We start from the raw sequence: 26,151 nt of genomic DNA on the forward strand, positions 1-26,151 counted from the left end.
CCGACTGTACGCTGTCTGCCGAGCATGAAACGTCAGAGGTACGTAAAGAGTGGCTTGTGGAGAAAGTCAAGCATCTAGCAAGCTAAGAGTCACAGATATTTTTTGTCAGGAGCATGAAACTAGAGCCAAACGGGGAGTGAGTATTGGACTAAAATTCATCAGGTGCAATGGGATGCCCATGTTGCTCTGTATCTGGATTACCCAAAAGAATATACTGTACACACAGTGTGCATATCAAAACTGTGTTGTTGACACTTTTTCTTGGAATCTTTTTTTTTTCTCCCAGTGTTCAAAAAACACTCAACACAGCTTTAAAAAAGGGATCATTCTTCATCTCTGATGCATCAGCTGTCGGTTTCAGAACAGGAACTAATCAGTGTTATCGATAAGAGATTGGACAATCCTAATTGAAGCTACTGATAGAAATTGTGAGTACAGTTTAAGTTTAGTATCTTCTATGTTGTAGAGCAAGTTGCATTTAAATTTAGGAAAGTAGGAAGAATGCAGCAGGTGTATGAAGGTGAATGATTCTAAGACACGTAGATGAAGAAAGGAGAGGAAGTCGTGGAGACTAAAAAGAAAACTAAAAGACAGAGTGTGTCCCTCCATGCATGCAAGCTGTAGGTGGGAGTTGTAGGACCTCGTGGGTGGAAACTGTCATGTGACATTGTTTTTTGTTTCCTGTGGAAAGATACACACATTTCCTGTGTCTGTCTGTGTGTGTGTTGTGTGTACAATGTGATCTTAATCAATCATCTTATATGAAATGAGTGATACTGTATGACCTACATTGCCATTGTCAAATTCTTTTAAACTAATGTGGCAGTGAGACATGAGGAAATTCCCCAGATAATGGCAGTGTGGTGAAAATTTATAAAACATTGTCTGTTTAGTTCATCAGCTAATTGCACCTAAAATATCAATATGTTGTGTTATCAAGGTCAACAGTTTTATATATGCTAATATATTATCTGTGTTTTGATACCTAGAATCCTTTTAATGGTTACTGTTCTTGTCATTTTGAAATTTTCCCCAGCATTTTTCCAGCAAATTGATGGCTATCTTACAGTTTATGAACTGTACCTCTGATTGTCTGCATATGTTTTTTCCAGACAAAGCCATGAAGGTATTGCTATGCTGTCTGGACAGTAAAGAGATGGAAACCCGCTGTATGGGAGCTTCTGCACTTTGGGCGTTGCTCCATAACAATCAGAGGGTACACACATGCACAAACACACACATGCATCCAAGCATTAAAACTTTATTTTAGTGACAGTGCATTTACAGGCTAGTGATATGTCACATAAATAAATCCGCTTGAAAGCTTCATTGTTTTCTCACATACAGAAGAGATGACAAACCTTTTTTATCTCCAGATCTTAATCTAAAAAAAAAATTAACTGCTGATTTCAGGCTCATCAACACAACTCTTCCTAATCTTTCTAATTTCCCCTTAAAGGCCAAGACTACTTTGAAGTGTCCCTCTGTTCGATTGAGAATTGAGGAGGCATATACCATCTCTAAGAAGGGTATGCATTTATTGACTTTGATGAAGACATATCTACCTATCCTGGCGCTGAATTTGAACATTAGGTTTTGCATGTCCCATTAATATACAATTGTGCTTTTTCTCTATAAACCGCAGATGCAGAGAACAAGCAGGAGCCTATGAGTACCTACCTGTTGAAGTGCTTTGAAAACCTCTCCCAGCTGCTAAATAACTGATTGTATGTATATTGTTTGTTTTGTATGATGTTTTATACTTATCAATATTAATTAATTTTGATATTAAAGTGGCAGATTTTAGCTACTGTCTTGTATTGTCTGATTTCACCCAAACAAATTGTACCAACTGTTATCACTTTGTCGTGCCTTTGTTGTCATGTAGGAATATAGTGTTGTGGTTGTAAACACAGTGACTGTGGTTGTGGTGGGGTTAAGTTGCTGTTCCACACCATACCACCTTGGGTGGGTTGGTTGCTTGATAACCAACAGAACTTCCACTCAAAACTTTCACAGACACTGAAAACCTTTTCGTTTACAGGAAACAACTAGACTAAGAGCCTACAGCCACACTAGCGGCTCTGTGAGGCTGTACTTAAGCACAGCAGTGCTTTAAACTAATTGCAAACATCAGCATGCTAACATTCTCAATGAAAATGCTAGTACGTCAATGTTTAGCTGGTATAATGTATACCTTGTTCACCATATTAGTTTACTTAGTTACTATGCTAACATTTGCTCATTGGCACTAAACACAAAGTACAACTGAGGCTGATGGGAATATCTTTTGCATGTCATGATGGATAAACAGAACCCGATGATGTGCTAGATGAAAGGTCAGGGAATAAAAGCAAATCATCATCTGGGGACGATGAAAGTCTGTACCAAACTTCATGGCAATCTATCGTTGAGACATTTAAATAAAAACCACAAATGTGAACCTCATGGTGGTGCTAGAAGAAAAGTCAGAGTTCACCAAATTAATTAAAATTTATCCTCAAGGGACCTTAAATATCTGTAGCAAATACCTTTAATCCATCCAATAGCTGTCAAGATATTTCACTCTGAACCACAGATGTCAACCTCATGGTGGCGCTAGAGAAAAAGCTAGGATGATACCTCAGCTTTTCCTGACTCAGGAGGATTCATCCACTGGGATCCATGAATGTCTGTACAAAATTTCATAGCAATCCATGATATAGTTGTCGATATTGTCCAGATATTTCTGGACCAAAGTGGTGGAGCATAGCTAAAAACCTTCTCATAAACCAAAATTTATTTAAATTCAAGATTTACATTCTTTATTCATAAATGTTTGTTTTGAGATGCCCAAAAAGTACTCAAAAGTCCTAGCTGAAGTATAAAAACTACTGTATACAAGATGAAAACATTATAGTTTGCAGAATTTCAGGTAGATGAGGGCAACGTTGGTACAATTTAGAAAACTTCAGTATGGATCCCACCATGCAGCATTATGCCCTAAGCTTGCCTCCCATTCCCAGCCCTGGTGATAAAGTGCCCCTCTGTCTGGAATGAGCTAACAGTGGGCTACCATGAAGTGTGCCCCAGTAGCTCAAGTGTTTCTCTGCAGCCAGAGAGCTAGGAGGAAGTGCAGCTCGGGTGCTTCTCCACTCGTCTCATCAATGCAGCTTTCATTTTCCCTCGGTGGGGCAAGATGGAAGCTGTACAAAAGGACCACTGGTACTTCGTGGTACTCATCTTTCTTCCTTTTCTTAAAGGTATGGAGTCGTTATATATATATATTTAAAGTTTTTAGTAGATTAATTTTCATGAATGGCAATGTGTCATGTAACACTTTTATTGACTGTGTTGAAAGTGGCATTCACTTGTCTTTCAGGATTCTCTGAAAACTAATTTACCTAAATATTTGTGATGTAGTTTCATCAGGTTTTAATCTTTAATTCACAATCAGTAATTAAAACTAAACATTGCTTTATTCCAGAATTTATTTTTAGTTAAATTGGCTGCAAAGATGGTAGGAAAGCTTGTTTTTGTATGTTTTGAAAACATTATTATTCTAAATAGAACTCTCCCAAGGGCATCACTGGACTTGAAATCAGTTGTCATTCAGCTCGGATAAAAGGCTTTGAAAACTTGGAAGCTTGATCACCAACTATTGTCAGTTGTGTTTATGTGTACTGGTTCAAATTAGCCTAATTACCATTACCCGAGGGATGGCCCCACAGCAGTGAATAGCTGTGGTAATCTTCAAGTAGAACAGAAACATGGCTTTTTCTTTTTCTTTTACCTCTTTGCATAGGTGTGAACATAATTTCTTAGAAGTTTATGATTCTGAACTGATACATGTGAAAAAATTCAAATATAATCCTACAAACAACTAGTTATTCTTGTATGTAATTTAGATTTACTGATTTCAGAATCAGAAATCCGAATCACAAATACTTTATTGATCCCCGAGGGGAAACTCCTTATCAGTTAGCACCTTTACAGAAGGCCAGACACTACAGGTGTATGGGGTAAAAAAAAAAATGTAACTAATAGATATCACCATGAAACTTCCCCAGTTGATTACTTACATTAAGACAATTATTTTTTGTATTACAGGTTTTCTGATTTTTAAACATGCAAATGCAATGTTTTTAGGAATAAAATGTTATACAAATCCTGCTATAGATATATGAACGAACCCCTCTGTAAAAACCTTCAGAATATAGATAGGAATAAAACTGTAAAGTTTGATGTATGTAAATGCTACTGAAGTGGAGATTTCTGATTCAGAGTATGAGGGGGGGAAACCGTGCTTTAAAGATAAAATCCAGACATGTTGCAAGACACAACCGGTGAATAGGGTAAAAAAAAATGTAACTAATATGAAACTTCCCCAGTTGATTAGGCTACTTACATTAAGGTAATCAAATAGTTTTTTGTACTCCCAAGTTTTCTGAAATTTTATGTTCAAATGAGGCATTATCCAATGCTAACTTTTGGTGAATTTAGGAGAAACTGTTACAGTTCGTCTGGAGGAAGGGATGGTTCTCGGCTGTTTGTGCCCCTGGGACGGCAACCTCAGCATGGTGTCCTGGACCAAAATACCAGACAAGGATCCGGTAGCCGTTTTCCATCCAGAGTATGGAGTGGCCTTTTCTCACCATTACCGGGAGAGGATAGAGTTCCTGAGGAACAGTCACATGGATGGAAGTATTTCCATGAGGAACGTCACTCACCAGGATATTGGGCTTTACCACTGCTCTGTGCAGACCTTCCCCCAAGGCCCCTGGACAAGGAACATACATGTGGAAGATTTAGGTAAAAGATACGGCAGAAAATGAGGTGGAAATTTTGATCACCGTGCACCCGCTAAAAAAAAAGATGTTGGAAATGAAACTATAGATTACCATTCTTTCCATCACGCATTTAGATTTTTTTTTCTTTCGTTGACGCGCTGTTTCCTGTGTGTGCTCCATTTTCCTGTGTTTACAGATGAGCCCCCTGAAGAAGAAGAAGAAGAAGAAGAAGAAGAAGAAGAAGAAGAAGAAGAAGAAGAAGAAGATGGCACAGAGCCCCCCACCCCCGAGGTCATCAAGACGGACACAGAGTTGGTAGCAGAGCAGAACAACAACCTGAACATCAGCTGTAACCACAAGCACAATGGCACCGTGAACCAGGTCATTTTTGAGAAGATGCCGCATGGCCAGCCCTGGGGCATTATTGGAGTGTGTAAAACGGTGGAAGGGGGCCTGGTGGTCGAAGACTACAGCGACAGGGGCAGCGTCAGCTGCACAGACAGCCTGGATGTCAGTCTGCATCTGACAGGTGTGCTGCAGGAAGATGGCGGTTTCTACCGCTGTACTTTCAGCACAGATGCGGGGGTGCAGACCACCACCGTGCTGCTCGCTGTGCCCACTCCAGGTACAAAGACAGACATTGTGTAGTAGTTAACATACACGTATAGGACTGTATATGGCATGACTGGATGATAAATCGTTTCGCATACTTAAAATGATTTACGGGTGCAAACATGTCTCACAGAGAGTAAAATGATTGATAACACATAATGAATACAATAAAACAATGCTTGGGATGTTCATGTCAAACCACAACATCCCGTGGCACGTCTCTGAATACTGTTACTAGCTGTGTGTGTGTGTGTGTGTGTGTGTGTGTGTGTGTGTGTGTGTGTGTGTGTGTGTGCGCACTGTATGCTTTAATGTGATGTATCTATCTGTCATGAGCAAACAATGAGTCGGGAACACATTTGTCAATCACCACAACTACGAATAACACCGCACTGCCCCGTTGAGTAGAAAACCATTGCTGTTTTGCTCATTTTTTTCCTCCATAATGTTTCTCTACTTTTATAACCAGGTGGATTATCCATGTACATGATGTACATTTACATCGGGGCTGCAGCTGCTGGGCTTGTTCTACTCATTGTCATCCTCATTCTAGCAGAGAGGCACAGGTAAGATGCCACAGTGGGTTTCCAGATATCTTTAGTAAACAAAACTCCCAAACTAATCTTGATTGTGAAATATGAGTCTGTCTATTCATTGACACAAAGTGCTTGGATCTTTGCAGTTTGAAACTAAGGGCTGAGTGACATAATCAAATAGGATATGATTGAGTGAGTATCTTAACATCAACAAAATTAAGAGTCTGCAGCCACGCTAGCGGCTCTGCTTTGAGCTAAATGCTAATGCCAGAATGCTAACATGCTCACACTGACAATGCTAACGTGCTAATGTTTAGCAGTTAATGTTTACCGTGCTCACCATCTGAATTTAGCATGTTAACATTTGCTAATTCACACCAAACAGGGGATGCTGATGGTAATGTCATTATAGCTGAGCAAGTATTTGGTCATAAACCAAAGTATTTGACACATTTAAATGTTGACCTGATGGTGGTGCAAGAGGAAAGTTCATCCTGAGTGGGACACGAGTATGTGTGCCAAAGTTTGTGCCAATCTATGAAGTAGATGTTGAGATATTTCAGCAGACAAGTGAAAACTTTGACCTGCTGTTGGTGCCAGCTGAAAAGTCATTAGGATATCTGTATCAAATTGAATGACAATCCATCCAATAGTTGTAGAAACATTTCACTAAAAAAACAAATGTCAAAAATAAGTGATTCATTTAAAAAAAAAACCTGGAGGGAAGTCTGATAAATACAGTTTTTTCTAGCAGACATGATGTTTTTTTTCTGCTCTCCTGCCTTTAATCATCTCATGACTCATCTGATTTATCTTGCAACCTAAACTTGTAGATTTTTAAAAATTTTAAAAAGTCCCACATTTTTTGTCCTTTGGTTGCACCTCCCGTGTTATTTGTTGACTTCTGTCCAATAATCACCACAGGAAGAAGAAAAGGAGAGAGGAGTACAGAGTCAAACTGCACCCATCTCAGAGAGAGGTGAGCCTCACATTATTCATCATATCTACTCTTGTCTTTACACTTGACACTTTTAGGGCACTCCCTAACCTTCTCTTCAGACATGCACTTAATTATGAACCTGTTACACTTTACTATTAACCTTGTTTGATACAGCACATCATGTCATCATGTGCCCTGACACATTGTATACCCTGATACTTAACTAATGCTGCTTTACCATAACTGACAGTTTAATGGCTTTTGGATTTGAAAAAGCAGCTTGTCAAAATATGGAATTGGTTGAAAATGTAATATTATATCTTAGAAATTAAAATTGTAACAGTAAGTAATGATTACTTCATTAAAGTCAAGTGATACTCCTATTTCCTTATAGACCATTCTGTTATTAAATAAAAAATAATTATATGAAATACTTGAATAAAATGTATTGCCCCTTTTTGATGTAATAACAGCCGTGTAATGTAATTTCATATCATCATAAAAAGCATATTTCAGATTGAGCCCATTCAGAGGGACATTTTATTACTTTGCCAAGCCACTGCTTCAGTCATTACATTATCAGCTGTCACATGTCCCTGTCTAACACCTCATATACTAATAAAATCTACCACATATTCACAGCCAAACTTCTATGAGAACATCTCTGTGTGTCCCAGGCAGAAGAAGTCCAGGCAGATAAAACATTGCCCGGTCTATGTCAACCTACAGACTGTACGATCACACAAAACCAAATGTTAGCTTCATGATAAATGAACATACATAAATATGATGTGCTGCATATTGTGAATGTGTAGTTTTTTATCTGACAGTTGTCAGATTGAGTTTTTTAATGAGATGCAGGGATCACACTGACACTGATTAATATTCATACTGTGGTTTGAAATGAGATGACAAGCTGGTGCTCATGTAAGTCTCAGGAAGCTGACAGGTTTGTTTGAGTCAAGCCCTGCTCCCACTAATTAAATGTACTTTGTACTTCATAATTACTGTTGAGGAAATATTTGTTTTGGGCAAAACAATATTTGACAGTAACCGTCATGCAAGAAGAACAGACAAAGGCCTGTATAATCATTCTTTTCACTTCTCTAACCCCCGAGTAAAACGATTGACAAAAGCCTGTGTAATTGCTCTCCTTTTACTTTCATCCCTCCTGGTTTCCATTCAAAGCTTGACAATGGTGTCTAATCATCTAATGGTAAAGAAAAGCAGTCACTCAGCACTGTACCGTCACTTGAGACTGTTGCTTTCCTCAAAGGGCTCTCCGTCTGGGATGGCTGCATTCTAGTTACAGCACGCTCTTATTATGAAAGCTAAACTCTAATTAGCTAATCCTGGGCTTTAGTTTATAGCTACTTATACTTTGTCTATCTACTGTTTATTGATGAATGTTTTGGGTCTTTTTTTATGATAATCTATTATTTTTCATGTTGTGTTTATTTTTATTTTTTTTAATGATTTCTAAGCCTGCTTATATGCTTTTGTAAATCGGTTTATGGTAGTACTATTACTGTGGGTTGTTTATGTGTAATCTCATTTATCTCCATAGAAATGGAGGCAGAGGCAGTAATGGATACTCAGGCTATCCTGTTAGGAAACAAGACAAATGTGGACAAGGTAGAAATGTGGAACATAAAAGGACAATATAGTTCGGAATCACAAGTTTTTGCCTTCGTTCTCTCATCTTGCTGTTTCCAGCAAACAACTGTAGGCTACATTTGACTGTGATACTTGTGAAAATATCTGGGTGACCACCAGTACTGAAACTGATATTTGTGACTGTGAATGACTTCATGTATACAAATAAAACAGTGCATAACCACTACCTCATTGATTTCCTGTGATGTGGAAGTGTGAAAAGAGGAAACTAACATAAAAGAGAAAGAATCATTGAACTGCAGAGTAAACTATTTAAGGAAATCAAATGATTTGCCACGAAATGGAAGGCCCTTTATCTTAAAGTTAGTGCTTGAATTCTTAAGGGAATACTTTGACATTTTTAATATACCACTCACGTTTATGTGCCGTAAATATGAAGCTACTGTTAGTAGTCGGTTAGCTTAGCACAAAGACTGGAAACAGCTAGCTTGGCTCTGTCCAAAGGGAACAGCACCATTAAAGCTCACCAACACGTTATATCTCGTTTGTTTAATCCGTATAAAAAACAAAGTGTAAAAATGACAATTTGTATTTTGTGCCAGACTGTCTTGGCTAGGAGCAGTAACTTCCTGGAAACTTCTCATCACCGTGAGGTTGTCATGCTGAGACTACAAAAAGTTACTGTGCCCATCCAAGAAAAACATTACAAAACGTAACCCTCCGTAACACCACTAATTGTCATTTGTACATGTTTTTCAAATTTTACTTTATGCTGGTAGGCGGATTTTGTTACCTTTTGGAAAGAGCCAGGCTAGCTGTTTTGCCCCGATACTAGACTTTGTGCTAAAGCTAAGCTAATGTGCTGCTTGCCTATCCTGCTTCATATTTACATACATTTTATGTAACTCTCGGCAATACAACGAATAAGCGTGTTTCCCAAAATGCTGAACAATTCCTTTAAATTAATGTTACTTACCTTGAATTCTGCATTCCCGTTGGCATAAAAAAATAATCTGATACATGATAGAACATTCAATTTATTACCTTTTTATCATCAAAAACATTACATATGTACATTTAGTGAAAACTGTAGTCCTACACTTAATGTATTCAAAGTGCTATTAACATATAATCTGACCGTAACAGAACACAAAACGTGGTGGACACAAACACAATCATTTAGTAACAATAACAGAAATCATGATGACACATCATACCTACAATAAACAACAAAAATTGCAAATGATAAAAACACTCAACTAGAACTTTCTCCAGTCTTCTCAGCTAGTACGGCTCTGATGGTCCAGATGTAGTGGAACTATTTTACATACATTTATTAACCACACTTGAGCGAAGACTCAAGACAACTAGGGCAGAAATGTGGCCAGAAATGTCAACAGCTATCTTTCTACATATTTTACTACGGGCTCTGTGATGCAGACACATTTGTAGACGGCACTTTGTTTGAGGCTCAAATTAATATGAAGGTTGAGCTCTTTTAAATACTAATATACAAAATAAAGTGACTTACTGCAAAACTTAACTTCAATACAAAATAAGTCCTTGTACTTGTATCTCCAGTTCTACATACTATTTTCTAAATATTAACAAAAAACACATTAAAATAAGTGACTAAGTTGACATTAAAAGACTGCTTTGCTGCCTCAAACTGATTGTCATTGGAATCCTTTTTGATTTGAGAGTTGTTGCTGGAATTTTCTGGATTTGTGCCTTTCTTTGACATAAACATGTAACAAAGTGGCCACTTTTACCACAGATATTTTAAAGAGATGAAGTGTTATTCTTAACTTTCTAGAAGCGCTCTGGTTAGGTTTTGCTAAGTATTTCGGGTGAGACATGGCATTTCACAGCTGGGTCTACAATATTTCAGAGAAACTTAAGACTTTTCAAAATGTTTTGAAGGTACAGAGCTAAATTCTGTCCATAATGGCAAACTCAAAGCCCAGAGACGATGCTTTGGTTAGGTCTCACACTCTGCAGTCTGTGTCTGAAGGCACTTCTTACTCGAGGAGGACAATGCAGAGAACATCGTCGTCACAGCGTCCATGTACTCAGTGACAAGTTTCACTCACATTCTAGAGAAAGGATTTCTGCTGATTTTGACAATGACCACTAATATAATTTCTTTCTAGTTCATACTGTTGATAATGGATGGAAAACAAGATGGTATAAGGTATCTGCCACTCTTAAAAATAAGGTAGTTGTCAGGCTACTGGGTCAGAAATTGTGTTTTTAATCACATTGTTTATGCTTATGATCAGCCATTTTATTAGTTTTTAAAGGATTACTAGTTCAACATTTTGAGAAATACACTTTTTGTATTCGTGACAAGAGTTAGATGAGAAGATTGATGCCACTCCAACGTCTGTATGCAAAATATGAAGCTGGTTAGCTTAATTAGTTTAGCACAAAGACTGGAAAAGAGGGAAACAGCTAGCTCAGGTAACAAAATCGGCTTACCACCAACTCTGAAGCTCACAAATTTACACAATATGTCTCATTTGTTTATTCCATACAAAACCCCAAGTGTAAAAACAACAGGTTTTATGTCATGTTATGTCACATCAGGTTTTACAGGTGCTTGCATTGGATTTTGTTACCTTTGGACATAGTCAGCCTAGCTGTTTCCCCCTGTTTCCAGGCTTTGTGCAAAGCTAAGCTAACTGCCGGTTGTAGCGTCATATTTATTGTACAGATCTTGTATGGACATATACCAGCAGGGCAAAAATGACCATGATGGGGTTTTTTTTGCCACAACTCACATCTGAGTCAGTTTACTTATGCCTTGCATAACTTGCCCCATCAGGTCACCAACACCCTGCGTCTCTCTCTCTCTCTCTCTCTCTCTCTCTCGCTCTCTCTCGCTCTCTCTCTCTCGCTCTCTCTCGCTCTCTCTCTCGCTCTCTCTCTCTCTCTCTCTCTCTCTCTCTCGCTCTAGCTCTAGCTAATGAACCAGTTATCATATACCGTATATGAGGCTGAAGAAGAGCTAGGAAGCCATTAAAAACCAAATTGCTCTGCTAGTGTAATGTAGGGCTGGCAGTTTAAAGTAGAGGCTGTGAGAAGGTTGCATTCTATCATTTCTGACATGACAGTCCACTCCTATATCCTTGAAGCACATTTCTGAATGACTTTTTCCCTTTGCTGGTTGTAACCGATTAAGGGCTTTAGCTGATTCATCACTGCCATCAAAGTCAAGCTGTTTCTGTGTAAGGCATTGATCAATTTCACATTCTTGAGATGGTGCGAAGTACAGTAAGAATGGGAGGATTGTGTGTCAAAAATGGTGGAGTTTCAATTGAAATGGTTGCCAAGGTGGAGCATTGTTGGAATAAGCCTGATTTACGAACAAAAGCCTTTTTTAACATTGTTTTACAGTGGACCTTTGTGTGTTAGTACTCTCATTTCTTGTAAGGTGTAGTGCAGTGATTTTAAAAAGGGGGTCGTGCTGGCTTTAACAGCATAATGACAACATAAAACACTTTAAAATTACACTTACAAGATTTTTGGTGCAATCTTTGAAGCTACTGCTGCTGTCACACAACATACAAAAGAAGTACATCTTCCTTTTCAGGATCCTTTTCATGTACTGCTCACTCTTCAGTTGACACTATTGTTTCAGTATCACCAGGAAATTATATATTACACATGTCACTATACATATTTCTACATCCTTTCTACATTAGCGGGTAAAGTGTCCAGTTTTGGTGGAGCAATTCTCTGTCATTGAAGGGGTCTCAGGCTGCAACTGGATTCACAGCCACTAGAGGGCGATGGTGCCTCTTCCTGGTGCTGATTCTCCTCCCGTTCTGGCTCATCAGACAGAAAGCTGGGGAACGTCTGTGCTCGAGGGATGAAAGTCATTGTCAGGCCGCTGCCTGTGGGGGAAAAAAAAGTGAAGAAAGAGTCAGTGGAGCACTTCTTTTCAGTTTCACTTAACTGGACCTCACATCAAAACAATATGTCCTGTTTTCTAAGACAATATATTCATGGTACCACTGTTGCTTAGCTACTGATATCTTTTTTTTTACAAATGAAGATTACAAGAATAATCCTGTCATTCTTCATTTAGATACAATGATCTTTTAAAGCCCTCTGACAAAGGTGGTTCTCTAATAGTACAAAAATATAAAGTTGTAGAATATTAACAGTTGTGATGGAAAATCAACCTTTCACCTCAACAACTTCATTTCAGAGTGATCTACACTGTCTCATCTTTTTGGACTGTCTGCTGTCTCCTCTCTTTCCCCTGCTCTCTCCCTCTCCACCTTAATTTAAATTAATTGGACCAATTTGTTCTACAGTTCATATTGGTTAACTGCACTGAGAGGGAGTAATGGATACTTGTGGGTGGAGGGCTGTTCTGTGCAACTGTGAGACCATTAATAATATATTAGAATGCTGTTTGGAGATGTGCACGGCAAGGTAGGTTGAGGATAAAGTGGCTGGCAGGATGCTGATCATGCACCGAACAAGGAGGAAGTGGCCGCTGATTAATATTTCAGTAGGTGCAACACAGTAATCAACTCTAACCTATAGCATATATGGTACCTACTAATACAGCTGGCTAAGAGAAGTTGCTGCATGTCAATACATTTCATTCATTTCAAATCAATTTACCAGCAGAGGTTAATTGAAATTTGATTAACAAATTAAAATTTGACTGTTTTCTATAAGCTTCCACAGCCACATTGACAAAATCGACAAAGAGATCATTTTCTCTTCTGCTGGTTTTGCTGAAGTGCTGATTACCAAATATGATTTTAAGTTGTGCAAATCATTCAAAATATAGCGAACACACAGCCCTTTCTGTGTGTGTAGCCAGCAGCGCCAGCCATGCTGCCACCAAAGGTAATCAGACTCAGGCCGCAAGACGCACTGCCAACTCGCCACGACGTGGAATATAAAACATGACCCCAGTCAGCCTGGCAATCAATGTCAAGTGGGTGTGTGAATGCATGTCAGAGTCACGGCGGGAGAAGAACGAGTCTAGTTAAAACCAGAAATGTGTGTGAGGAGAAGTGATGCACAAGTAGAGAAAGACAATGAGAAGGAAAAATACAAGAAAAAGCTCTTTCCTGTGTGAGTTGAGGGAACAGCTTGCAGGAGGAAGCACAGAGGGGCTGGTGTGGGTGTGGGTGTGAGGATGAGACCAAAACAGTACCAGCCATAACAGGTGAGTCATATACACACACACACACACACTTCTGTCTGCTAGTCTTTCCCTTCCACAACTCCCTGAAATAAAGAGAAAATGAGATAAGGCTCCAGCTTAAGGTTTTAAATGCAGCTCAGTCCGTGTTCTGGAAAAAAAACACTGCAGGTTAAAAAAAGGGGGACACTTTCTCTCCCCTCCCCGCTGTACTTAATAGATTGCTGAAACAACTGGTGCGCAACCAGGCATATCCTTTTCACATCTTTGCCAAGACAATCCCTCTCCTCAACCAAGGCCAATTTGGGCTGAAAAAAAAAAAAAGAGGCAGGGAGCCCGGTGCAGACAGAGAGGGTGAAGCAGATCTCATCATCTCCTCAGTCATAAACAGCTGTGTTTGTTGTGTGATGCGAGAGCCACGCTTTCGGACAGGAGACACGAATGTAGACACACTCGCGCACAAAAAAACAAAAAAATGTCCTAAAAACACAGAGAGAAGATGGAGTCAGCATCCCTCCTCCTCTCTTATCCCTGTGAGAAGCAGACAGTGATTTGTCAGTGTGCCTTTTCATTACCAGGGAAGGTCATGTCATCCTATCTGGCCTGGGGTGGCAGCTGCTGGGCCGGAGCAGACAGGGCAGGCAGGGAGGGCACACACACACACACACTGACAGGTACAATGGTGGACCCCGGATACACAAGCAGCTATTCATGCATGCATGTAGACACACACGCACACGCACCTGTCTGCACCTTCCTTCCTCACAGTGCGATAACCCAGATGGCATCCTAGTAACAGCTGTAACCAGAGAAAGAGAGGCTGCGTGTACCAAAAACTCTGGATTATGCAAGGCTGCTGACATCCAGCTTTTGTGTCTTTTGTGTAGTAAACCAGCCACAGGAGCAACAATACACACTGGAACAGATAAAAGATCAATCCAACGCAGCCTAAAGATCGGGTCAGTTAATTTCAGTCTGGATTCAAAAAATGCAAAGCTGATGACTGAGATTAAAAACTTTTCAAGCATCCACCAGAAAGAGACCAAAACACTTGAACTGAGTTTTACCTGGCTGTAATGAATTTTTCATGGGATTCAGTTTTTGCATCTACATCTACTATATGCCTTGTCGCCTGTTGCAGATAAGATAGTGTTATCCTCCTGTTCCCCTATCATCTTGTCCCTGTGCCTTTGATATTTGCTCCCTCTCTGTAAAATCCCCTCGTATCACTCCCAGCCGATCAAACTAAGAACAGCGCTCCATTCCATTAGAATTGCTAATGCTACGGCACTAAACTGTGGAGCACAATGAAATGCAGAGAGAGACAGAGAGAGAAAAAGTGAGAGTGTGAAATGGCAAAAAAATTACATAAAAATGGGTCCAAGAAAAAATACAAGCATTCTTGTCCTTTTTCCATTCCACTATTAGAGTTGGTAATTGAACCATTTCCGACAGGCATGGCGCCTTGCTTGTTCAACTCAAAAACTTTAAAGTGCACTTCTTTGTATGCATCAGCAAACTCAGAGAACACAGCAGTATCACTGAAATGCAAAAGAGTGAATAAAATTAGGAGAGTAGCAGTGGAACGCAGTAGAAGGCAGATACATTGTCTTAGCGTATAGTTTCTGGTGATTAAAATATCCATCATAGGTTTTACTTAAGAAATGTGAATTCTTTGGGGGCCGAATTTTCTTTCATATGGCAAGATGATCAAGGCTGAGTGTTGTTTTTTCTACATCCACTCAGTTTCTTTTGAACAAAACACATTTGACAATTATTACTTTCAATTATGGCAAACAAGGCTTTTGGGATGTATTTTTGAGACCTTTCCAGCTATAATAAAAAGCAGATCTGAAATATATCAAAATAACTGAACGTTAACTGAGGCAAAGAAATAAACAAATAGGTGAATAAACCTCAACGGGACAGGAAACTGTGTTCCTTAATTATTCCCCCGGATCCGCAGGGTATTTGAAAGCAACCCGAGCATGACTCAGCAAATTGACTGTGCTGATTGGATATTCATCATGCACGCAGTGATGCAGCCAAGGAGCAAACGCAGCCAGCCATCATGGTCCAAATTCCTGATTTCTTACCTCTATTTACTCCCAAATCATTTTTGCTAATATTATCATTATTACAGAAAAATAAATTGATGTATCTATTTCTGAATTGCTGTTGAAGCAAACACCCACTACTATAAACTGGAAACATTATATTTTCACATGAGGTGATCTTTCAAGTTGTATTTCCTTGAAGAGATTTGCTCGAACTGTACCACTTTTGGCATTTTAAACAGTTAACCTGCAGCGATGACCACTGTATACTAAATATGTACATGTGTTTAGAGACTAAGGATGTAACTCAAAGCTACAATCTGTACCTGTTTATTTCACAAAAATATATATTTTTTGTAATTAGTATGAATTTGTGCCAGAAGCTGTTAGAAATCCTCTAGATTGCTTCAATTTAATGTGTTAAATTTGTTCCTAATGCCATTTATTTCTTCATATGTTTAACAAGTTCAACTGTACACAAAATATACAAAATAACATTTATGACATAATATTGTAACAATGTACCTAAATTAATCAAATAACTTAACATAGCTGTCCACCTGTCAAGTCACTCTAAGGCTTCAATATCCGATCATGAGGTAAAAATAACACCTGTGCAACATCAGTTAGCTTAATCCTTGTTTTTAGCTTATAGCCTATTTATTTATATTTTGGCAATGTGCCTCATGAAAGTCATGTTGCTTTGAAACAGACTACAGTAACCTGGGTTATTGTTGATACTGAAGGCAAAGTCTGAATATGAGCCAAGATCTGAAGTTATTTGTGCCGTTTTTAAAAAAAATCATTTTTAAACAGATTTATTGACATTTATCCTCTATGGACACCAGAAATCCTTTGTTAATTGAATCAATCCTGTAATAAGTCAGTGAGTTGAGGCTTGGTGAGATGTTACTGAAAAAATCTGGATGCTGTTTGTATCTGTTCAGAATACATGATCTGTTCATATCTGAATAATGTATTCATGTTCGTTAACATCCCTGCTAAAGAAGCAGTGTGTATTTTGTGTTTTTCAAATTTACAGCATATTAGGTTATACTAAGAGCTCTCTGCTGAGTGCAGCACAGAGAACAAAGGATGTAAAAGAGCTCCAGGGAGGTGGAGACCTTCTACCAATGAGGAATCAATGCAATTACTGTATACGGCTCTCCTCATCTAAGAATTGCTTGCAGGCATGTGAAAAGCTACACCAACCTGATGTGTGTCTCCTGACACACCTTTCACAGTCCAAACATCCCGTGTCACAACAGGAGTTAAACTCCCGTCACTCCCCAGAATCACCTTGTCGTCCTCCTTGTCTGACGACGAGACCTTTTCACGTGTGCGTCCTCAAACACACCGATGCATTCAATTTATTCATAGGAAAGGAGGGGAGATAATGGTAGCGCTGAATGTGTATGAGCAGGAGAAGGTGGAGGGTTGTTCTGAATTGGACAGACACACGGAGAAAGTGTGGGAGGACCAGTGGAGATGCCAGGGTGATGGATGAGAGAGAGAAGCTCCTCTGCTCACCAGAGTTTGGAGAGAAAGAGTATAAAAAGGAGAGTTTACAGAGGCTGGGCCTATAAATAATGACCCTGTGGTCGACGCTTCTCTGTTTAGTGTATGTGAGTAAAAAAAAAAAAATGTTGGTGTTTGGAATAGAAGACTCATATTTTGCTTTTAAGCTTATCAGGCCACAATTAAATGATAATGAAAAAAACAAAATCCAGCCTCAGCTTTTCAAAAGAAAATGATGACGTCAGAGCGACTTTCATCTTTGCCTGGCTTTCTGTTTCGCTCTATCAGTGAAAGCCAAAAGGCCCATAATCCTCAGATAAGTCTACTAATCAGCTAATACCATAGACAGAGTGAAATCTCATCAGCCCGCTAATCACCTTTCTGCCTTTGGTCTACATCTAGACATTAACACACACACAAACACACACACCCTTTCTATATGTATATTAAGTGCACACAGAGGACATACAGTGCTGAGTCTGAACGCTATAAGGCACCTGCTGCAATATTAATGTATCTGGGGTGACATTTATCCGTCTCTCCCTCACACACACAAATAGAAATTACTTTCAAGAACACACACAAATGATTTTGGTCTTTCATAATTTTATTTAGATAATTATTATGGGTCTGTCTGTCAGCGTCTCTGTTTCATCACAGAAAATAAATGTTAAAAACAGGAAAAAAACACTGGTCTGACTTCAAAACTATTTTACAGCAAGTTCTTTTATGATTAAACTGAAGAATGAAACTTAGAATCTGGACAGGTCTATTATGGGTTGAGTCTAGACTTCAGCTAAACACATTTAATTTGGCATGCAGAGGTTTCCATGTTATTCTTATAGAAATGACTCTATATTTGGAAGGTTTATTTGTAGATGCATGTTACCAGCTCTAGTGCTCTTTTATTAGTTGTTTAAAACCATGCTTTATTGTAATGGTATTTACTTTTGAGCCTTTTCATAAGAGGAGTCAAATTACAAACACCTGGAGCAATCAACAACTGATTAAAAACATCCTTGAAAAATAAAGTCAAGAATCAGAGAATAAAAATGAAAAACAGAAAAAAGAACAAGAAGAAAGATTAAATAGGCAATGCAAAATAAGTTCATTGCCTATAAAAATTAAAAAAAAATTTATCAACAAAAGAAGTTCAAATTAGGGATAAGTGGAGGCAGACTGGACAAAAACCAGTCCAAGTCTCATATCAATTATCAAGATTTTGCTTGCTTTGCTTTGATTGGCTGTTGTAGCCTGTGGCTCTAGCAAGATGTTGTTTCATATTGTGAATCAGATGCCTGGCGAAGGTCAAGGATTCCAAGGTTAATTTGTTACATTCATTTGAAATGAAATGCAATGCGGCGTGCTCATAAGTATAGTGTGAAAAATAAGGATTAGAAAAAAGAAATATAAAGGACAAAAATGTGAGATAAAAATTATAAATACATGTAAAAAAAGTCAAATGTACATTTGTCACAAGTGCAAATATGCAAATGTGCAGGGCAGTGCGGTTCGCTGAAGACAATGTGCTTCAGATGTCAGAGTTCACCTTCCTGACGGCCTCAGTGAAGAAGCTTTTGCTTAGTCTCTCTTTGTTGGACTTGTGGCTAATAACATTAATGCTGACAGTGTCTGCATGATTTAATTTTCCCAGGCACCTGTCTTGTCTGCATTACACAAGACTAAGTTTGCAAGCCAAACATGAAAAAAGTCTCAAATATTAGTCAGCGACACCTCTTACTTGGTGATGGAACATTTTTTCAAGTTTGTTGGAAATCTGGAAATATGGAGTCAGTTTAATGTCTGGAACATCATCAGGTCATCATTATTAATGGGAAATAAGTTTCGGACATTGACATAATTTCTTATGGTAAACTTTCCCAATGATTGGGAACATGTATGGAGTAACACAGCTCTGTTACGGTCTGTTTTTGTTTCTCTTTGGTTGAGTAATGGATGACAGTTAGATGAAAGTGAAAGTGTGTTTGTTTTATGTTAAATTATGTTGTGTCTGTATTTATTGCTTTGTATATAATATTGTATATATTTAGTATAAAATTGAAAAAAATGAGGAAATAAAATTTGATAATTTGATTAATTTCATAATTCCTGTCACCCATGACAACCAAACCCTTTATTTCACTAAATCAGTGTAGTGATATTTGCAGGCATGTAAAGTGACAATTCCTCCGTCGCTAGGTACAATATTCCCCCCATCTCTGTCTTCTTGTTTCCCCACCTGTCTTTCTTTCACCTCATCCAAAGCGCTCCACACGTTACCCCTGACACAAGCAGGTAAAGAAATAGCAACACCGTGCGTATGATAATTAGTAACTCCATGCCTGTACCTTGGTAACTGTAGAGATCTCCCACGCTGTTCTGACGCGTGATGTGCTGCCAGTAGGCGCTGCGTGGCAGGGAGATGGACTTGGTTAGCATCTCTCTGGAGTGGATCTGAAACAGACAGAGAAAGCTTACAGTGTCTCTCACTTTCTGTCACTCTCAGTCACTCTCTGCTCTGGGTATGTCAGTAAACAAAGAGCGTGTGGGTAGTATGGTATATTGTAGGTTGAATGGCATGTTTCCTCCATGGATGGCTGTTTGGCGGTGAGATGAGGATTCATTCGGGATTATGATGTTGTTGTGACACTGGATGATGTGGTTTAGATTGTTAAATGCAGTGTGAAACAAAGGGCTTCATCTTGAAGCCAGACTATGGCTTGAAATATATGAAATACTTCAATATTTTGTATTTACTAGTTAACATACTGTTTCACCCATTCTGCAACTGCGAGTGGTCAGTGTTGTGTAGCTATCTGTGTGATTTATAGAGCTGAGGGTAAATGCTGCATTTGGAAATGTTCCCAATAGTGGGGTCCAAGAGCATGGCCATATGGTCAAGGCTCATCAAACACTAGGCAGGCCTACATAAATAAAGAATACAGATGATAGCGGGGAGGAGGGGAGGAAGGAAGGGAGGAAGAAGGGAGGAAGGAAGGGATAGACAGGTGTTGTGATGGAAGGAGGGAGTGGAGGCCAAGACCGTGGGGTGTCAGAGGGCTCCTCGTCCAAGGCATTACTTTGGGGATTGACCAGGCAGCAATACCTACAGAGAAATGTGTATTCCTGTGTGTGTGTGTGAACATCTTGTGTGAAAATCATGATTTATTGCTTTTGTGTTCATTGCTTTCTAAAAATAATTCTGTAAACAGCCTCAATGACATGCTTGTTTGATCAGCCAGTGACAGTGAAGAAACCATTGAAATAACAGAGAAACAAGGCATTTTTTTAAAATTAAAACACTTTTTTTTTTAAAAATACGTGTTGTGCAACAGTCTTTGTGCAAATGATTCTTGCTCAGTGTTTCTTCTCGCATTAGGTGGAACAGGTTATTTTAGCGACTGTATGAAAGTGAGGCACACTATCCTTACAGTAAATAATTATTCCTGAAACAACAGCATGTTGACACTTGCACTCATTATCAGCTGTTTGTAACATTGGCAGTACTAGAATAAAATGGTTGGCCTCATTTTGAGCTGCTGTGGGTATCAGATAAACAACCAAAAATGTAAAAAAAAAAAATGTACCTGGGAGCTCTTCTCTATCTCCTCCATCATCCTTTCATGCTGCTGGGCAATGGCCAGCGTGGCCGAGTGGACCCGCTGGTAGATCATCTCCCCCTCCCGCGTCTGGAACGTGAACAAACCCTCTCCTGTGTCACACATCCTGCGCCAGGAACACACACACAGAGACAGAGAGAAGTGCACACACTTTGATCGTGCTCACTCTTGGATTGCTGATTTACAAATATGCATGGTTGAATGTACATTTACAGAGAGGCACATTGATATAATAGCCCACTGAAGTCAAACACACACACACACACACACACACACACACGCATGAGTAGGTACAGTACACAAACAAAGACACACATTCACAGAGACACCTGTCACATCAATGCCTGAAGGGCTCTGCGGCAAATGTTGATATCCTGGGATGTTTTGGATATCCAAAGTTGCTTTGTTGAAGTTTTCATTTCCAAAAGTAAGTTTTTGTTTTTTTCCTTCCCACCACCAACATTTCAATCACACACACGCACAAGACAACACAAGCACTTTTCATTCATGCACACACACCTTCCGGACTCAAAAGTGAACCAGGTGGAGTCTCGTCCGTATCTGCGCAGGGAGCTGAGAGGCCACATGACGAGCTTGAGGCGAGCGTTGTGAATGTCCCACAGGTAGATGTTTTCATGGGTGATCTGCATGGTGCACTCCCCGTAGATGTCCAGGTTAGGGGTGGGCATTAGGTACACGTTGAAACGTTCTGGAAAGATTCACAAAAAGATTATTAAAAAAAAAATCACAATGGTACAAACGTGGCGAGATGGGACACTTTTAAACTGACCATAAACTATTTACATCCAGTGTTACAGGGTCGGTTCGTTTAAAATATGAAACCCATGCAGCTTGTTTTAACCACGTTTCGAGCTGTCTCAAAATCTGCCTACCAGCACTTCTAAAGCTCACAAATTAATAGTTCATATTTCATTTGTTTAATTGAGCTTCAGAGGTTTATTTACCTGCTTTTTTTACCTTTGGACAAAGCCAGGCTAGCTGTTTCCCCCGCTTGCAATCTTTGTGCTGAGCTAAGCTTAGCTAACCGTCTCCTGGCAGTAGTGTCGTATTTATCGTACAGACACGAAAGTGGTATCAATCTTCTCATCTAACTCTCGGCAAGAAAGCGAATAAGCATGTTTCGCCCAAATGTCAAGCTATTTAGACAGAATCTCTGATTTTTGAGAGCGTCAAAATATCTATCTAATATATATATATTAAAAGGGGTTGCAGGAGAGTCTGATTAAGATCTGCTCTGCTATGTGAGCATGAAACACATAGCTACTAAAAGATTGCAACAGAATATCATTTTTATACAATTTAAGCATTGTGCATACGGAAACAAATGAGTGGGGTTTGCCTCACCATTTTGGATAGCGTCATCTATTTTGTATGCAATTACCCAATCAGTATAGCATAATAATACATAGTAACAATATACTAAATTGACTTTTGCCTACTTTACTTACCCCTGACTCACTTTAACTTTGTGTTTTTTATCCAATGTGGCAAAAAAGAGTAAAACAACCCTTAAAAAAGGTATTTTAAATAGCACTTTACCTGACTTCACCTACAGTGGGTCTAACTAGCCATCGAGTAAGCTGGACTGGGATCAAGGAGCCAAATCTCCCTGTTCACATTAAACTAACTCTCTGAGGCAGACAGAAAGACGACGAGAGACAGAGAGGCAGAGAGCTCTCCATAATCTAAATTAGTTCTCACTAATTACGCTTAATGATTCAAAATAAGCTATGTGTCTGCAGTGGATAGAAAATGGCAATGTCATAGTGTGGCGTATTTTTAGGTACAGTGAAAATTAACTCTGATCTAATTATCGGCCCCTGCTGTTTGGGGAGGGCTACTAATTGAAACATGGTTGCAGGTCCAGGCCTCTTGTTTCGTTCACTCATACAGGCAGCAGAGAGGCTCTGGCTCAGCTTGTCTCCATAGCACATTGCTGCAACTTTTGTATGAGCACCAAATACTTCTGCCACAAGAGAAGAGAGAGGAATTGCCTTGTTACAGTTCAGTTGGCTCACCGCAGCACAGTCAAAAACTTGTGTGTTGATATCTTAAATAAATGGGGCCAAGTTATGTTGAAGAATACAATTTCACTTTACGGCTGCAGTGAAATGAAATGGGCTGAAATGACGGCGAATTCTTTTCAATTACTCGCCCTTTTACAACTTTAAACTGCTCTTCTTTGCCTGTTGCCTTTTCAATTTCCTCTGCGAGTTTACAAATTACACAGAGAATGAGCTCCACTGTGATAGCAGAACCCTGTTGTCTCCTCTCTTTTCCATTTCCTGCGAGTGGAATATGTGGGGAAGCACATTTATTTCACATGGCTTTAGGAGCCATAATCTCATCCATCTCTGTGACAAGCTTCATTATGAAGCAAGCCAGTGATGCACAGCACTTCTCATTAGGCCTGGAACAGAGCCCCGACCACAGCCTGTGACCTGTGCTCTAACTCACACACACACACACACACACACACACACACACACACACAGGTTTCCTTCAACACACACACATCCAAATGTACTTCTGAAGTTGAACCAACATGTGCTAATGCAACTAAAGACTGTTACAGGGGACTTCGTATCAGGTACTGACAAAAAATGGCCCTTATTAGCCAGGCCTAATTGGACAGTGGCTGTTCTGCTCCTCTAACCCTCTGAAGGCTCAGTTGCATTAACACATATGGGCCCAGACTGCAACCGGTAACTGCTTGGTGGCGGGCTGAGGGAGAGAGATTGACCCTGAATGGCTGTCTGTGTTAGCAGGGACTAATTGGGCACTCACCGTTCTGCTCCCGCTGCACCCCCGCTGCTAACAGGTCTGGCTCTCCCAGGCTGATGTCGTTGAGACGGCTGCCCAGGCACTCCACGCACAGCAGCTTACACCATTCCTCTGCATCCAGCTCTGCACAAAGCCACACAGCGGCACAGCGTTAAGGCATGGCTAACATCAAACACACACACACACACACACTTCTTCCATACCCAACACTGCAGATATAATAAAACATACTGTCCACTACCACAACTGTGCTGCCTTTAGTGTGTTTACACATGCAAATGCACATAAATCCCAAGAAATTTCGGAATAAAATGCCGGATGTACAGGACATGAGTACAGGTAACAGTAACCAGGGGGGAGAAAAATCTATGTGATTGATGATCGATGGTTAAAGGAATAAGTACACGTATTTGCTTACTTGTCGTTAGATGAGAAAATTGACACCACTCTCATGTCTGTACGTTAAATATGAAGCTAGCACTGCCAGTTAGCTTAGCACAAAGACTGGAAACAGGGTGAAACAGCGACCCTGGCTCTTTCCAGCGGCAACAAATCTGCCTACCACCACCAGCTCATATAACACGTTATTTCTAGCTAACTGGCTGTTAGTAGCTACATATTCAACGTACAGACATGAGAATGGTGTCAATCTTCTCAACAAACTCTCAGCAAGAAAGCAAACAAAGCAATGTTGAACTATTCCATTAAGCGTTCGTTGTAATAGTAAATTTGTGGAATTTTGGAATAAATCAGGGGAGTTGATCATTGACTTTTAAGGCAGCAGTCTTGGTTTTAGGAATTGAGCTCTGTGTAGGGAGTTATATCTACACCATGTGACAGCTGGTACTTAAAGGGGGGGAGGGCATTCATTGTAAGACTGAAATTTTTAATTGGAGGGTAAGTGGAGACAAATGATTTCATGAATCAAATCTGGGCGTCTGCGTGGAAGTCTTGTTTTTGAATACCAATCTTCCTTCCTGTTAAGTCAGAAAAAAAATTGTGTTTACAATGCAGAAGATTTCCAATTGTCGTATGTGAGCTTTTGGTGAGAGTTACTGAAGTATGAAATGAGGCAAATGCCAGAGTTGGTTTTCTTTCTGAAGCTCCTTAACTCCAGGCCCTGTTGAATTCTGGGATATGTTACTATGGCCAGCAATGTGTACTAAGGCACGTGGAAGTGCGGGAACGGCACAATCTTTCTGCGCTTATTAATCAAAAGTCTTGTGTAATATGTGTGTGGAGGTAATTTCATTTCATTCACTTCAAACCAGCTTGCATAATAGCTGACAGCCTGTTTGTCAGATCAACTCTGGTGTCCAATGGGACAGATCTACACAACTTTGCAGGGTGAAGGAAAGGTCTGCTGCTGCCTGAAGCACTTCATTCACACTTAAAAGAAAGCAGAAATACAGATGGACACACACATACACTCATAGGCAGCAGCAGCTCTGCACTTTAGCTCCTTGCTCATGCCTCCCCAGATTCAGCTTTTCTCATTCAGTGTTACTATGGCCTTTAAGAGCCTCTAAACTCCCACACTTTTAAGGCCACTGAGTGGAAAATCGGCTAAACAAACACTGCACAGAGGCAGCCTTGCTAGTCTATGTGCCATGCATGAAGAAATATGGTAGGAGCACATCTCTGTTTGTGTGGAGGTGTATGTGTGTGATGGAATATGATGGAGTAGCGTTTTGTATTAGCAAAGAGTGTGTGAGGGTGCAAGAAGGTTGGAGTGAGAGAATTAAATGTGAGAATCATATTAGGAGACAGTCAGGATCCTTTGTCTTTCCTGATTTCAGCAGCGGGCTGTTGTTACACAGACAAATACAATAGGTAATATTGTATGAACAATTTCCTCGGACCTGATTCAGCTGTGGAATATCAGGAGTTGACGCATTATCCATCTGCAGGTCACACTCTGTCTTTATCTCTTTATGGTGCATATTTGACAGATGCACACATCTGTCAAAAAATGGCTGTTACCGTATTTTGTTCAGTTCCTTGCTTCATTGACAGTACACTAACAACATGGCACTGTTTGGGTGGAGGCATCAAAGGGTTATATTTAAAAATAAAATATCAGGCGATCATCGTGAGGCCTAATTAATTTTCTTTTCTTTTAAAAAACAGTCTTCACAATGATTTGGCTTCTTTGGATGGCGGCCCTCAAATAAGTTTGAAGTTTGCTTTCCAAATGCCAGGTTCAGTTTTCCATTGACATCACGCTGCACTGGAAAGGCCGTATGCCAAATTAGCATCCAATGTAGGTAAGCTCTCATGTAAACTGACCCAGCTGGACCTGGCAAATTCAGCTCTGCAATACATTTTTACTGTTTTTTACTATAAACACATAACGCCCATTAAAGCAAAAAAAAAAAAAAAAAAGATGACAATTTCCTTCCAGTACTTAGATGACTTGAAAAACAGTAACTCAAATAAAAAAATGTCACATATAAAAATCATTAATATCATGTATTTCTTCATACTGTATATGTGGTCAATGT

At 39.5% G+C, this 26,151-nt stretch overlaps 3 protein-coding genes across 7 annotated transcripts in view; 2 read left to right on the forward strand and 1 right to left on the reverse strand.

Annotated features, from left to right (window-relative positions):
- The window catches only part of rttn (rotatin), a 35,041-nt gene extending 33,235 nt beyond the window's left edge, over positions 1-1,806 (forward strand). Inside the window, exons 47-49 of the mRNA XM_044176543.1 lie at positions 1,113-1,216; positions 1,460-1,529; positions 1,646-1,806. Coding sequence (XP_044032478.1) covers positions 1,113-1,216; positions 1,460-1,529; positions 1,646-1,725 — 254 coding nt within the window. The 3' untranslated portion in view covers positions 1,726-1,806. The remainder of the gene's footprint in view (positions 1-1,112; positions 1,217-1,459; positions 1,530-1,645) is intronic.
- Positions 1,807-3,058: 1,252 nt separating this feature from the next.
- On the forward strand, positions 3,059-8,700 carry cd226 (CD226 molecule). Of its 4 annotated transcripts, XR_006375769.1 has the most exons (7): positions 3,064-3,242; positions 4,483-4,791; positions 4,966-5,394; positions 5,851-5,947; positions 6,064-6,109; positions 6,842-6,896; positions 8,425-8,700. XR_006375769.1 is itself a non-coding variant. In XM_044176544.1 (6 exons), exons 1-6 carry the CDS (start codon positions 3,179-3,181, stop codon positions 7,614-7,616), a joined length of 1,071 nt encoding a protein of 356 aa, XP_044032479.1. In that variant the 5' UTR covers positions 3,059-3,178; the 3' UTR covers positions 7,617-8,700. The 4 variants fall into 4 exon arrangements, 3 of the variants coding, with proteins under 3 accessions (XP_044032479.1, XP_044032482.1, XP_044032480.1); XM_044176544.1 differs by lacking the exon at positions 6,064-6,109 and having other exon boundaries at positions 3,059-3,242; positions 7,500-8,700; XM_044176545.1 differs by lacking the exon at positions 6,064-6,109 and having other exon boundaries at positions 3,066-3,242.
- A 793-nt stretch (positions 8,701-9,493) lies between these two features.
- Positions 9,494-26,151, reverse strand: part of dok6 (docking protein 6) — a 45,168-nt gene continuing 28,510 nt past the window's right edge. Inside the window, exons 1-6 of one of the 2 annotated variants that reach the window (XM_044176549.1) lie at positions 23,879-23,997; positions 23,651-23,770; positions 21,362-21,551; positions 20,810-20,948; positions 19,571-19,676; positions 9,494-12,373 (exon numbers count right to left, since the gene is read on the reverse strand). In XM_044176549.1, the coding sequence (XP_044032484.1) occupies positions 12,219-12,373; positions 19,571-19,676; positions 20,810-20,948; positions 21,362-21,551; positions 23,651-23,770; positions 23,879-23,978 (810 nt within the window). In that variant the 5' untranslated portion in view covers positions 23,979-23,997 and the 3' untranslated portion in view covers positions 9,494-12,218. Of the gene's footprint in view, positions 12,374-19,570; positions 19,677-20,809; positions 20,949-21,361; positions 21,552-23,650; positions 23,771-23,878; positions 23,998-26,151 lie in introns of those variants that run through there. The other variant, XM_044176548.1, reaches the window with a different exon arrangement.

Source organism: Siniperca chuatsi, linkage group LG19 (assembly GCF_020085105.1).
Source record: "Siniperca chuatsi isolate FFG_IHB_CAS linkage group LG19, ASM2008510v1, whole genome shotgun sequence".
NCBI classification, from domain to species: Eukaryota; Metazoa; Chordata; class Actinopteri; order Centrarchiformes; family Sinipercidae; genus Siniperca; species Siniperca chuatsi.